The following is a 14,085-nucleotide window of genomic DNA, read 5'->3' on the forward strand; positions in this document are numbered from 1 at the left end:
CCAGACTATTTTAGTCTGCAAGACGTATGCAGTTTTGTTTATTAACCACTAGGGCGCCAAAAGTTACGAACTGCAGCTTTAAGAAGACGGGTGAGTAGGAGAGATATTTCACTTGAATCTTATTCACGAAAAATGTATTTAATTTTGGCTTTTTATTTTTATATTTACTTGTTTGCTTGTTTGTTTAGACAACTCTATTTAGACTATTTTTTATTTGTTATTATTGAAAAAAAAAAAATATATATATATATATATATATATATATATATATAATTTTTTTTTTCAACTTTCGGTTTAGGACTCTAAAAATTTAACTTTGTGGTTATTTGACATTTCATTAATCATATTATTAATCATTTCTATAGAACGGAAGACATTTTTATTTGGTTTGTATTTGTTTAAAAATGTAATTACATCTTCAGTTACGCAACGTAGGTCAAATGCGTTCAACAAAAAATGCAATCATTTGATTAACATGAATATTAATAAACAATGTGTTTTTCTTTTTTTTTTCTTTTTTTAATGTCACAAGGGTTCAAATGTAAATTGAAAATGTTTGGTACCAGACTTCATAAAACAAACATTTACCCTTTCATCAACTTCGTTTCTCCACTCCTGTGTTGGGCTAGACGTGCTCTTTCGGGACTTTCATCAATACTTAAATATGTCGAGACCTTTTGTCCCCTAGCAGTCTGCGTGGGATGTCTGCTCTGACCGACCCAGGGGTGGAGACGGCCTCACGCAGGGTTTCCCCTCACAGCATTGGAGGGACAGTAGAAAAGGGTCTTTATAATTTCATGATCTATCACTCGTAGACCCACAACATGGCAGGTTTAATTATTTAGTTACCCTCACAAGCGTTCTAGTTTAACTGGATGGGTGGAACCATCTTGCCGTGGGACGCCCCGCCACCAACACTCTTGTTGTCAGGCAGATTTTGGTCTTGTTTACGACTTTAAACGGCTTAAAGCACAGCTTATAGCTCTATAGTTATTTGAAATTTGATTATGCAGTGCCATTTTAATTTAAAACGCATCTTTAAGGTTTAGTACTAATCATTTACTGGTGATTCATGTATTGCGCAAAATTTTCTTATAGCAAACGCATCCCTCTGCTTGTTATTCTAAAGGCCAGTCCTATAGGAAAGATCTCCCATTATCAACAAAGAAAAATAGTCACTGATTGATTTGTACAGGAAACGGTCATTATTCAAGCTGACTTGGTCAGACATCACACGTTGCTCGGATCTCTTTATGATCTTAATTAACCTTTGAACTGTGTAACGAGGCTTATTGACAGGGGTCAGAGATCGCCGCTGAACCACTGATGGAGTCTTTGATCTTAGCAGGTGAAGAAAACCTGAATGCATTAACAATATGCAACTCGAACTTGACTGCTCTTAAACTGTACCATATTTCTTGTCCGTATGTCTTGTGACTTTTTTTGTGTTTAATAGATCTTAGTAGATGCCATTTGATGTGAACAAAACAAAAAAAAGTGGGACATTTACGATTACAATTACAGTTTGTTCATGTTGGACTTTCTTGAGCTTACGAATCTAGGTTACATTTCATTTTCACAACCCATTTTTTCAGTGAAAATGTGTGCAACTACATCTTTCCATTGTTTTTACAACAAAATGATACCCAGGTACAAAAAAAAAAAAAAAGCGCTATATTCATGAAACGCAAAAATGTACATGCAAATGCTTTTTAGGAATAATTTGCACAGAAATGTGTTATATAAATTAATGCAAAAATGTTTTAAGAGTTATAGAACGTTTAAATAAATGTATTATTCTTTTTTGTCTTGACATTATTACAAATTGTATAGAAATTACATATATAGTGCAACATTTTTATTTATTTTTTCATGTAAATGTGTTATATACATTAACGGACGAATGTAACGACGGTTTTACAAATAATTTACACAAACAGTTTTATGAAGGATTTACAAATACATTTGATATGTTATTAATGTAATTTTACACTATAAAAGCTGTAAAAGATTATTGAAGTGCTTTTAACAATTAAATGCTACAGTACTTCAAAAAATCACGTTTAATTTAATTTGTTTAATTTATTATTTGTTAAATTTATTAATTCTTATTTAACAAATGTATTTAATTTGTTAAATAAATTTATTATAATAATAATAAATTAATTATTTATTTATTTATTTATTATTTTTTAAGTGAAAATTGTTTCAAAGTAAATCAGATTTTTTTTTCAGTCTGGTTATAGGAAAAATGTAAACAGAAATGAGTCCCACTGAACGGAGTGTAATTCTGTCCCACTCAACCTCATGTTCATTCTAGTCAAATTAAATATGCCATTTAGTAAATATGACTATGGACCGGTCCTTCTTTCTCATATTTCCAGTTGTCCTAGCGATATTTTCTTCCCCGTGATTTTTCCGTCTTGTTGATTGGTCTACGTTATCATCTCTCAGACCCTACCCTCCTCCTCCAGTCTCTTTCGTTTAACCTCTGTCTTCTCTTCCGTCGTTATCCGTGAACTCTGCAGAGCTGCCACAATGTTTTGCCACAGAGATGAATGGCTGAATGCGCCTTATTCCAGCATCTGGAAAGGGGTCATCCGTCTAGTCCGTCTGTCTTGTCTGTCTGGCTTCGGCAGCCACAACACACTCGAGATCAGCATTTTAAAAAAGGGTTTGAGAAAACCTTCCCCCCACCTCTCCATCCGTCCGCCACTGCATCATTGAAGCATTATGATTGTGGTCCTTTGTGAGTGTGCCGAATTCCCCTACTGGGAATACACACACACACACACACACACACACACACACACACAGAGTTGATAAAGTAGCCTTGAGCGTTGAGCACAGAAAAGGGATTCTTCCATATGGATTACACTGCCCAGAGCCCGTAACCCTCGATGGGACGTGACTTGTGGCCACTGGATGGAGAGGATGAGGCGAACAATGGGGATGAATGAGGTTTAGGCCTTGAGGAAAAAGGAACAGGGGGAAATTTAACTGTGGTGAAAACAAGCTCAATAGACTCTTTGTTTGTCTTCATCTAATCCACTACTTTTTCTAGCGCCACTTGACTTAATCAACCCGTTTCACTGCCTCACTGGTGTCTGTCATATAGTCACAGCTTTGTAAGTGAGCCTGGATACTTGTGTGTGTGTGTGTGTTCGCTTTTGAAAGCCCTTACAGCCCATCTTGCCCTATGTTACACTTCAGCTCAGGTGAGGAATGTTTTCGGTTGGCTAAGACACATATATCGGGAAACGTCTCACATGGGTGGAAGAGCATGTGTGTTGTGTGTGTGTGTGTGGTGGGGGGGGGGGGGGGTTCAAGGTCCAAAAGACAGTTTCAGTGCAAACTATAAACTGTTCAAAGGGCTTTAAACGACACCAGACGATGAATAAGGGTCTTATCAAGTGAAACGATCGCTCATTTAGAAAAAAAATAACAAAGTTATGTCAATTCGTTCATTTTGTTCGTTGAATGAACCAAATTACTCAAAAAAGATTTGTTCATTTTGAGGAGATTTGTTCACACAGAACAGAGCAAGGCGACCATTTGAGCTTATAAAACTTAAACTTTGTTATTTATTTTTTAAACGAGCGATCGTTTCGCTTGATAAGACCCTTATTCATCGTCTGGAATCATTTAAAGCCCTTTGAACAGTTTGCACTGAAACTGTCTTTTGAACCTTGAACCGTTTGGTTCCCATTGAAGTCCATTATATGGAGAAAAATCCTGGAATGTTTTCATCAAAAATCTTAATTTATTTTCGACTGAAGAAAGAATGACATGGACATCTTGGGTGACATGGGGGTGAGTAAATTATCAGCAAAAGTTTTTTTAAAAGTGAACTACTCCTTTAGACGCAATTATGAGAAAATATATGTCCTGAAGCTTCTGCTACACACTCAAAAGTATGTACTTTTCCTTTACAAAAACAGGACATACTGTTAGGGCGTAGGTAGGTGAATTGTGACAACCAACTTTATGACTGAGTCATTGAATAATTTCCTTAACCGACTCATGAACAGAAAACACATTGTGAATCCAGTCACTTGTTAAGTCGATGGCTGTGTCAGAAATCGCAAAAACTCTTGAGTGGGTACTTACTGTCTTTTGTCACATACTAATTATCGGCTACCAGTGTTGGGAGTAACGCATTACAAAAGTAATACATTACAGTAACATATTACTTTTTGCTTGTAACGCAGTAGTGTAAGGCATTACTAATCAATTTTCAGTAATATTTTACTCGTTACATGTTCAGTGAGGCTTGTATTACAGTTGTATTACAGTGTATTGTCTGCTTTTACTTCTTAAAGGCAACAGACTATGTGAAAGTTTTAAAGCAGTCTTTTAGTGCCAGTTCAGAGCGGTCGTGTCTGTAACATTGTTTTTTCCTCATAAATGCGAACACGAAAACTAAAATAAAATGAATATTTTAAGTTCTATGGAGACTGGAGAGCCAACCCTTCCTCATCCGATTTGCGCAGTGTAATTAACAGAATTACAAAAAATATATTTTGCCTCCTATTTTTTTTTTTTTGTCACGCATGAATGTGTGTCTTTTCCCTAATATTAAAAATAAAACAGACTGATATTTGTCTAATGTCTGGAGTCCTTTGAGGAAGTAGCCTATATGTTTCAATACATATTTTCTGAGAATTTTTATTTCAAGTTTTGACTGCAAATGTCATGTCCATAATGCTCCTTAACTAGTTTTGTGGTGTAGGTCTACGTATTTTATAATGTTAACTTCAAATAATACTAATAGCCTAATTTAAAGATAAGGCAGCATTGGATCTGGACGGTAAGGAGAATAACGCTGGGAGTTGGAAGAGGTGTGTCGCGATTCTGTAGGTTCGTGGATGTGGCGAATCGTGATTTCGGTTTCATATTGCATATCGTTACAGCCCCAAAGTTGTTCTACTTAGTTATTTTGGTGAAAGTAACTCAAAAGTAATACATGAGTAATGTAACGCATTACAATTCTGAGACAGTAATATTGTAAGGTAATGAATTACTTTTAAATAACAGTAACAAGTAATACCTAATGTATTACAGTTTGGAAGTAACTTGCACAACACTGTCGGCTACTAGTAGGGAATTATCCCATTTCAGATGCAGTCACTGGCTTAATGAATACGGTCAGCTTTATGAAGTCGAGTCATTCATTCAAAAACACTGCTTCATTCAGGACTGTCCATATAAGTGGGTCTTTGAATCATTCGCTCATCCGATTTGTTCAAAGGAGCCACCCTTTTAATCAGTGAGTCATTAAAAGATTGAATCATTCACTTATTTGATTCTTTCAAAACATTGATTCATTACAAAACAAGGGACATGCTGAATTCCGAACCGCATGCTAGTATACTTATCATACTACATTTACCATATATTTCCATGGCAGAAGTAATTATAGTAGTATGCGGATAAGAATTCTTGAGTGAGTCACTGAATGATCAGAATCATGAATCATTGATTCATTCAGACATGCTGCTACTGTGTGTTGCTCAAAGATGTGGAAAACTGTAGCTGATTCTGCTATGGCTTTGTTTAGAGCTAGTTTTGTTCGTGGCGGGACAAAAAGAGACAAAGTAACTGTCAATAGTGTGTACAAAATGCAAGTTACTATTCAATAAGAACTTGTTTATTGGGGCTGTTGTATAATTCTTTGTGAAGTGCTTCTTTCAGTAAACATTGGATCCTTCTTTAAAGCGCCATCCTCCAGCTTTGATACATCTGTTGTTATGTAACCTCAAGCTCACTCACTGCACATCTTGCGTTTTCTAAATCTAAAATTGTGTTTAGATTTCAGTTATCAGTCAACCGTTCGACTCTACATGGGAAGTTCTTCTCTTATCTACTGCACATTTTTCTCTGGTATTCATTCTAATAGTCTTTATCACACTTTACAGAGAGATCGTCATATCTCTTGTGGTTCTGAGGTATGTGAATAAGAGGAGGAGTTAGTTATGGTTTATCGATGCAGTTTATAATGTCCACACCTTTAATTTGTAATGTGTTTAAAGGGCTGTCTTTGAAAAAAAAGCAACTTAATAGCAAAGAAATGCATTCTTAATGTGCATATCAAACTAAGATGTCCTTCAATGTAACATATTTCATTTAGAAAAACACAAATCTGAGATGGGAATATCATGAAAGGACATGTTTCCTACTAGGAAGAAGTGGAAGTCCACATTTGCGATCTCAATGAATAGACTTGGTGATGCTTTGCAGCAAGTTTAATCTGCGTTGTGTGTTTTGTCTCTTTTGCAGATTTTCCATGCCAACACTGATCCATCTGAGGTGGTTTTGAATCGTGTTCCTCAGCCAGTTCTGGCCCGATTTGTTCGTATTCGACCACAGACGTGGAATAATGGCATTGCGCTACGCTTTGAACTTTATGGTTGCCAGATTACAGGTGATTGTTTATGCTCTCATTGTTTCTTATCATTTTACCATACAGTGCAATGAGGTCTTTCGTCTGTTAGTGAAACAAAAATATTGACACATGACATAAAAGAAAAATATCTTCTTTTTTCCCACTGGATAAGTTTATGAAGCTTTAGACAAAATATTTTAAAAAGTTTGCATATGTTTTTTTTTTTTTAGTATGATATTTGATATATCAGGCTTTATGGGTTATATATATGGAGCTCATACTTGAAGGAAAATCATCTCAGTTTTAATTCAGATGTCCAAAAATATGCAATTTGGTGCATTTACTGATGTTTATATCGACAAAACTGTCTGATGAATTTGATATCTTGTAATGTAAAGATCTTTATAACAGGATAGCAGTCTACTTGCATGCAATGAATAAAAAAATCAGCTGTAAAATATCTGTAGTTTTTATAATACAATGCGACAATGATGATTGAGACATGCACAAATAAACATTTCTTAAAAGGAATATGTTCCTTCATCTTGAAATAGTTCTAATAATATAAATGTCATTCTTATATTTGTATAAAGATTTCTCAGCAAAACGTCCTGAAATGTGGACATTTTTAGGATTATTATTAAAGGCCTTTTGCTTGCTAAAAAAATAAAAAAAACCTCTCAATCAGATAACGTGCGGTGTAGTAGATAGTGTCCTATAGGTTTTTCAGCAAAGTTTTGATCAGTTAGAGTCCTTAGAAATTTTTGTTTCAAATATGATACAATAATACTTGTTTGACTCACCTGAATGAAAGGCTCGTTATTATGCGTGTCTTTGTCTCTCTCAGGTTAAAATCACCTAATTACACATGATGAGGGCGGGCCTGTTCACGCCCATTCGCATATTGCCTTGGCAAACAAAAAATGTTTTCACAATATAACCCATTTTATCCATTTGTCACAACATCCATTAGTCAAAAGTAATGTGGACACACATTTTGTATGTGTTTTGTGGCCTTATTTCAGAAACTTTCATTTTTAGCTTTTTCAATAACCACGCATAAACAATATTCTCTCAAAAATACAAACATGTACATACATGTTGCTCACATATTATGGTAGCCCTGTTTCTGCTAAATATAGTGCAATTTCACCTGTGCCATTAAAGTTTATGAGCAACTGAAAAAAGCACAAATGTCAGGGCATGTCAGAACATCTCAAGGACCCCAAATAAACCTTGGACCCCATAGGGTTAATAAGGATAACTATTCTTTAACCTCAAATTTAACCCTGGTAAAACTGTAATAAGTGCATTGTAAGAAACTTTGGATATAAGTGTCTGGTACATGCCCATTTCAACATTTAAAGGCTGAAGTCGTGTGTACATCTCGATCTCTGTTGTCTCAGATGCTCCATGTTCAGAGCTCCAGGGAATGCTGTCCGGGCTCCTCCCTGACTCCCAGATCGCAGCGTCCACAGTGAGGGACCTTCACTGGGTCCCTGGAGCGGCACGTCTGGTGGCCAGTAGATCCGGATGGTTCCCTGCCCCTGCCCAGCCTATAGCTGGAGAAGAATGGCTCCAGGTGGACCTCGGGACACCCAAGATGGTGCGAGGAGTGATAACCCAAGGAGCGCGTAGCGGTGAGGGAGGAACCAGCTCTGAGAACCGGGCTTTCGTACGGAAGTATCGCCTTGCACACAGCCTGAATGGGAAAGACTGGAACTTTGTAATGGATAGCAAGACTAGCATGTCAAAGGTATTTCATTTGTCTATAGCATAATATAAACATATGCAAAATATCATTACTGGAGTTGAGAGTTGAGTTGAAAATTCAGCATTGCATCAAAGGAATAAATTAAATTTGAAAATGTATTAAAAACAATTATTTTTAAATTGCACACTCTAAGCAACGCTGGGTTGTTTTAACCCAAAATTGGGTAAAATATGGACAAAGCCAAATGTTGTGGTAAAGTGTCATTTCAAATTTTAACCCAACTTCAACATTCACTTTCAACTGTACATTTTTTAATTACATTTTTAACCCAACATTTGGGTTTGTCAATATTTGACCCAAATTTGGGTTGAAATAACCCAGCATTTTTTTAGAGTGCAATAATGCAATTTAAATCCAGTCCTTACAGTCTTGATTAAGATGGTCTACAAGGCTAAAAACCAAGTCCACTAGCTGGTAGTCCAGTCTATCAGTCATCTAGACTAACTTTAAAACCTTGCAACCATTTTCTGGAATCTTCCAGTAGGGAATCAAACAAAATGTTTCACTCTAAACAATGCTGGGTTGTTTCAACCCAAATTTGGGTCAAATATGGACAATCCCAAATGTTGGGTTAAAAATCTAATTTCAAATTTTACCCCAACTTTCAACTGTTATTGTTTTACTTGCATATTTAACACAACATTTGGGTTTGTCCATATTTGACCCAAATTTGGGTTGAAACAACCCAGCACTTTTTATGCTATTTAAATCCAATCCTTACAGTCTTGATAAAGATGGTCTACAAGGCTAAAAACCAAGTCCACTAGCTGGTAGTCCAGTCTATCAGTCATCTAGACTAACTTTAAAACCTTGCAACCATTTTCTGGGATCTTCCAGTAGGGAATCAACCAAAATGTTTCACTATAAACAATACTGGGTTGTTTTAACCCAAATTTGGGTCAAATATGGACAAACCCAAATGTTGGGTTAAAATCTAATTTCAAATTTTACCCCAACTTTCAACTGTTATTTTTTTAATTACATTTTTAAACCAACATTTGGGTTTGTCCATATTTGACCCAAATTTGAGTTGAAATAACCCAGCATTTTTTAGAGTGCAATAATGCAATTTAAATCCAGTCCTTACAATCTTGATTAAGATGGTCTACAAGGCTAAAAACCAAGTCCACTAGCTGGTAGTCCAGTCTGTCAGTCATCTAGATTAACTTTAAAACCTTGCAACCATTTTCTGGGATCTTCCAGTAGGGAATCAACCAAAAAATTTCACTCTAAACAATGCTGGGTTGTTTAAAACCCAAAATTGGGTCAAATATGGACAAACCCAAATGTTGGGTTAAAAATTTCAAATTTTACCTCAACTTTAAACTGTTATTTTTTTAATTACATTTTTAACACAACATTTGGGTTTGTCCATATTTGACCCAAATTTGGGTTGAAACAACCCAGCATTTTTGAAACGTACTATCCAAATTACTTTAACTAACAGTCTTCTGTGATTCCTGTTTAGATGTCTAAACTCAGTAAGTGTGTGTGTGTGTGTGTGTGTAATCTCTTCTTTCCTCCCCATAGATTTTTGAGGGAAACACACACTATGACACCCCAGAGCTGAGACGTTTTGAGGAGCTGCCTGCACAGTTCATCCGCATCTATCCAGAGCGCTGGTCTCCGGCCGGGATCGGAATGAGAATGGAAGTCCTGGGCTGCAGTCTGCCAGGTAGGTCACGGGCCTCAGATACACCACTGTTGTGCAATCATAAGCTAAATTGCTTGCTGTTGATTGGGCAGTGCCAGTTGTAGGGTGAAATGTATTCTCAGTCTCTACGACTCTGAGCTGTTTCCCAGAAACGCACCGTCAGCTCAAAGTTATTGCAGCTTGAACATTTTTTTTCTTTTCATTTATGGTGGGGAGAAGTAGAAAATAATAATAAAAAAGGATAGGACAGGTTGACGTGAAGAGAAAATAGAAACATAGGAACAATGATTTTCTCTAAGAGAAGAGGATGGGAGAAAACAACCATTAAAAATTGGTGGCGGGATGAATTTTGTACGGTGTGTGACGTTTCTGTTGTTTGTGTTTTGCATACACTACCGTTCAAAAGTCAGGGATCGGTACATTTCTTTAATACAGTAAAAACTGTATATTATTACAATTTAAAATAATTGTTTTCTATTTTAATATATTTTAAAATGTAATTTATTCCTGTGAATTTTCAGCATCATTACTCTTCAGTGTCGCATGACCTTCAGAAATCACTCTAATATGATGATTTGCTGCTCAAGAAACATTTCTGATTATTATGATCAATGTTGAAAACCGATGTGCTGCTTTTTATGAATAGATATTTAAAAAGAACAGCATTTATTTGAAATCTTGAAATCTTTTCGTAACAATATAAATGTTTTTACTTTTGATCAATTGAATGCGTCCTTGTAGAATAAAACCTTTCTGACCTCAAACTTTTGAATGGTAGTTTTTGTGTGGGATATTCTGACTCATTTAAAGATTTAGTTCACCCAAAAATTGAAATTCTGTCTATAATTACTTTAGACTTTTGTTCATCTTCTGAACACAAATGAAGATCTTTCCCATTAAATCTGAGAGCTTTCTGTCACTCCATCGACAGCTTACGCAACTATCACTTTCAAGCCACAGAAATGTAGTAAAGACATCATAAAAGTAATCCATGAGGTTTAACCTCAACTGCGTATTTATGTATTGTAATTATCATCATTTATTAGGGATTGTATGTGTTTATCTGACCAGACTTGCTAGAGCATCAACCTGCACGGATACACGGTTTCCATGTCTACAATATTATAAGCATGAAAGACAGACAAACGCACTCACGCAGCTCTGCCATAATCAGACAACCCTCCGTGCCAATTATCCTCTATGTTGTATAATTTATCATAGAGCTGCTGGAGAGACATCTGATTGAGAGAGTGTGTGTGTGTGTGTGTTTGTGTGAGACATGTGTGTATGCAAATGTACAGTATGCTCTACTTTTATGTGAAAACCAAATTCTCAAAATTCTAGATTGATTGATCTGAATTGCAAATATAGAAACTCTCACAATTACATAAATGTACTGTGGCGGTACTGATGATCAGTGAAGGTTACACTCTAAAAAGTGCTGGGTTGTTTTAACCCAACTTTGGGTCAAATATGGACAAACCCAGCCATTTTTTAAATTACATTTTTAACCCAACGTTTGGGGTTGTCCATTTTTGACCCAAAGTTGGGTTAAAACAACCCAGTATTTTTAGAGTGTATGAAGGTGAAAAAATGAGTTCCTGGGTGAACTGTCCCTTTAAGAATCACAACCTTTCTCTCTAGTTTCCACTCTTTTATTGTATAACTTTGTTTTCGAATCAGTTTCTCTCTCTGTTCCCACCATTTGATCTGGCCTGTGTAAATGTTTTTCTTCTGGTCCTGCTCTCCTCACTTCTCCTCCTCTTTCTGTTTCTCATCAGAGACCATGTTACTCTCTTTCCCATGTACTCTCTCCCACACATACACTCATATGTTATGCATGTTTATCCCACAGAACAGCTGTAGTCTATACACACATATAGGCTTTACCTGCCCACACTGTTACTTAGTATGTACTTGAGAATACACAACATCTCCCAGAAGTAATTCCTCCATTGTTCTCAGTGTTTGCTTTGTTCTTTATAAAATAGAATTTGAACTTATCAGTGATCACTTGGGTTTAAATAATTAAACCCAAGAATTTCTTGGGTTACGTATGATGTGTGTCATCATACGTATCTGAGCATACTAAAAAACAATCAAATGCATATGCTGTAATACAGTACACTGCATGTCTCTCTCAAGTGAATTATTGGGCTGTTTTATTTTCCCAGCATGCACTACTGCTCTTTGCAGCCCTGCCAAACTCTGGTTAGCATGCTGAAATATGCAGACAAGCTTTATGCATAATTGAGGGTGTTTTATTTATTTATTTATATATCTATTTTTCATTATTGAATGCTCATTTTTTGCTGAATCAGGTTCTATGGATAACTATTTGACAGCTTTCCTTAAGGATGGGTGAGAATCTGATGAAAGCAGAAATGACAGGGCAAGAGTAGAGGGAGAGAGAAGAGAATGATGGGATATGAGCTGAGAAAGGAATGGATGGAAGACAGATTACAGCTATCAATAATATGCTTTCATTTCTTTGCCTTACTTGCCATTACTTCCAACACACTCAGACACACACACACACACACACACTGAAGGCAATGATCTTCCCGCTAGTCTTAATCACATTAAGGCAACTGCAGCCTGCGGTGAGGTGTACAGTTACACGTACGGTTTAAAGAGATAGATAACATGTAAAGCCATTTTTAAAACAACAATATTCTTCACCCTAAGAAAAGTCCATGAAAATATGGCCCGACGTACGGTGTTAGCACGAAGACATTTTCTATATTGATTGATTTTCACAAGTGTTTTGAAGGAATAGTTCACTTTTAAAAACACTTTTGCTGATGATTTACTCACCCCCATGTCATCCAAGATGTCCATGTCATTCTTTCTTCAGTCGAAAAGAAATTAAGGTTTTTGATGAAAACATTCCAGCATTTTTCTTCATATAATGGACTTCAATGGGAACCAAATGGTTCAAGGTCCAAAAGACAGTTTCAGTGCAAACTGCTAACTGTTCAACGGGCTTTAAATGATTCCAGACGATGAAAAAGGGTCTTATCAAGCGAAACGATCGCTTATTTAAAATAAAAGCTCAAAAGCTCAACTCGTTCGTTGAATGAACCAAATAATACGAATAAAGATTCGTTCATTTTGATAAACGAGTTCGAACAGGAGATTCACGAACGCGCATCACAGAACAGAGCAAGGTGACCATTTGAGCTTATATAAATTAAACTTTGTTATTTTTTTAAATGAGCGATTCGCTTGATAAGACCCTTATTCATCGTCTGGAATCGTTTAAAGCCTTTTGAAGCTGCTCTGAAACTGTCTTTTGGACCTTGAACCGTTTGGTTCCCATTGAAGTCCATTATATGGAGAAAAATCATGGAATGTTTTCATCAAAAACTTTAATTTCTTTTCGACTGAAGAAAGAAAGACATGGACATCTTGGATCACATGGAGGTGAGTAAATTATCAGCAAAAGTTTTTTTTTTTTAAAGTGAACTACTCCTTTAACCATATTTTGATTTGCACATTGCTTTGTGTTGTGTTATAGGGTTAAAGGGAATTTCTGTAACCTTAGTGTTTTAGTAAGCAGAGAGAAAATGAATGGATGAATCAATCAATGAATTCAAGGGGTAATTTGAAATTAAATTTTAATTTTTTATTTTAATTTTGGGATTTTTTTAGCACATTTAACTAATGTGGCATTATAGGGAAAAAAATAATTCTACTACATGAAAATAGTTTATACACCATTGTTGTTATTGTTAACTAAAATGTAAAAGTTTTTCACCTAATATTTATCTTTTGTTATATTGTTTTATTATTTATTTGATAAAAATCTTAAACTGAAAAAAACTTGTAAAAACTTGTAAAATTATAAAAAAAAATATTTAAGCTAAATAGAAATTTACAAAAAATAAACATAAACATAAACTTACATTAAAATGACAATCTAGAATTTTTTTATTTTTTATAAATACTATAATATTATATAACAAATACTAAAACGCTGCCATAAACATCCTACTCTGTATGCAAATTCATAAAATATTTGTATTGACGTGCTTCTGTATTATTTTTTCAGTGACTTGGTTCAAACTTTTTAGTGAGCCCGTCTCAGGGCATTCTTCAATTGCTCTGAAAGCTGCATACAAAGCTGTTGAAGATTTTAGAAGGATGCATAATTACGCGTCCTAGCTTTCAGAACAGCCTTGTAGTGTGTCGTAGAGTACAGCTCTTTGTGTGACGACGATCCATGTATTTGTCTTGTATGTTGTGCTGACACAACTGTCACATCTCTGA

The 14,085-nt window shown here is 35.5% G+C and overlaps 1 protein-coding gene across 2 annotated transcripts in view; it reads left to right on the plus strand.

Moving 5' to 3' along the window:
- nrp2a (neuropilin 2a) overlaps positions 1-14,085 on the plus strand; it is an 87,550-nt gene that overhangs the window by 46,279 nt on the left and 27,186 nt on the right. For both annotated transcript variants that reach the window (XM_039648322.2, XM_039648321.2), the window contains exons 8-10: positions 6,280-6,424; positions 7,792-8,141; positions 9,690-9,834. In XM_039648322.2, coding sequence (XP_039504256.2) covers positions 6,280-6,424; positions 7,792-8,141; positions 9,690-9,834 — 640 coding nt within the window. The remainder of the gene's footprint in view (positions 1-6,279; positions 6,425-7,791; positions 8,142-9,689; positions 9,835-14,085) is intronic.

The sequence above is a fragment of the Pimephales promelas genome, chromosome 6 (genome assembly GCF_988280905.1).
Source record: "Pimephales promelas chromosome 6, fPimPro1.hap1.1, whole genome shotgun sequence".
In the NCBI taxonomy this organism is placed as follows: domain Eukaryota; kingdom Metazoa; phylum Chordata; class Actinopteri; order Cypriniformes; family Leuciscidae; genus Pimephales; species Pimephales promelas.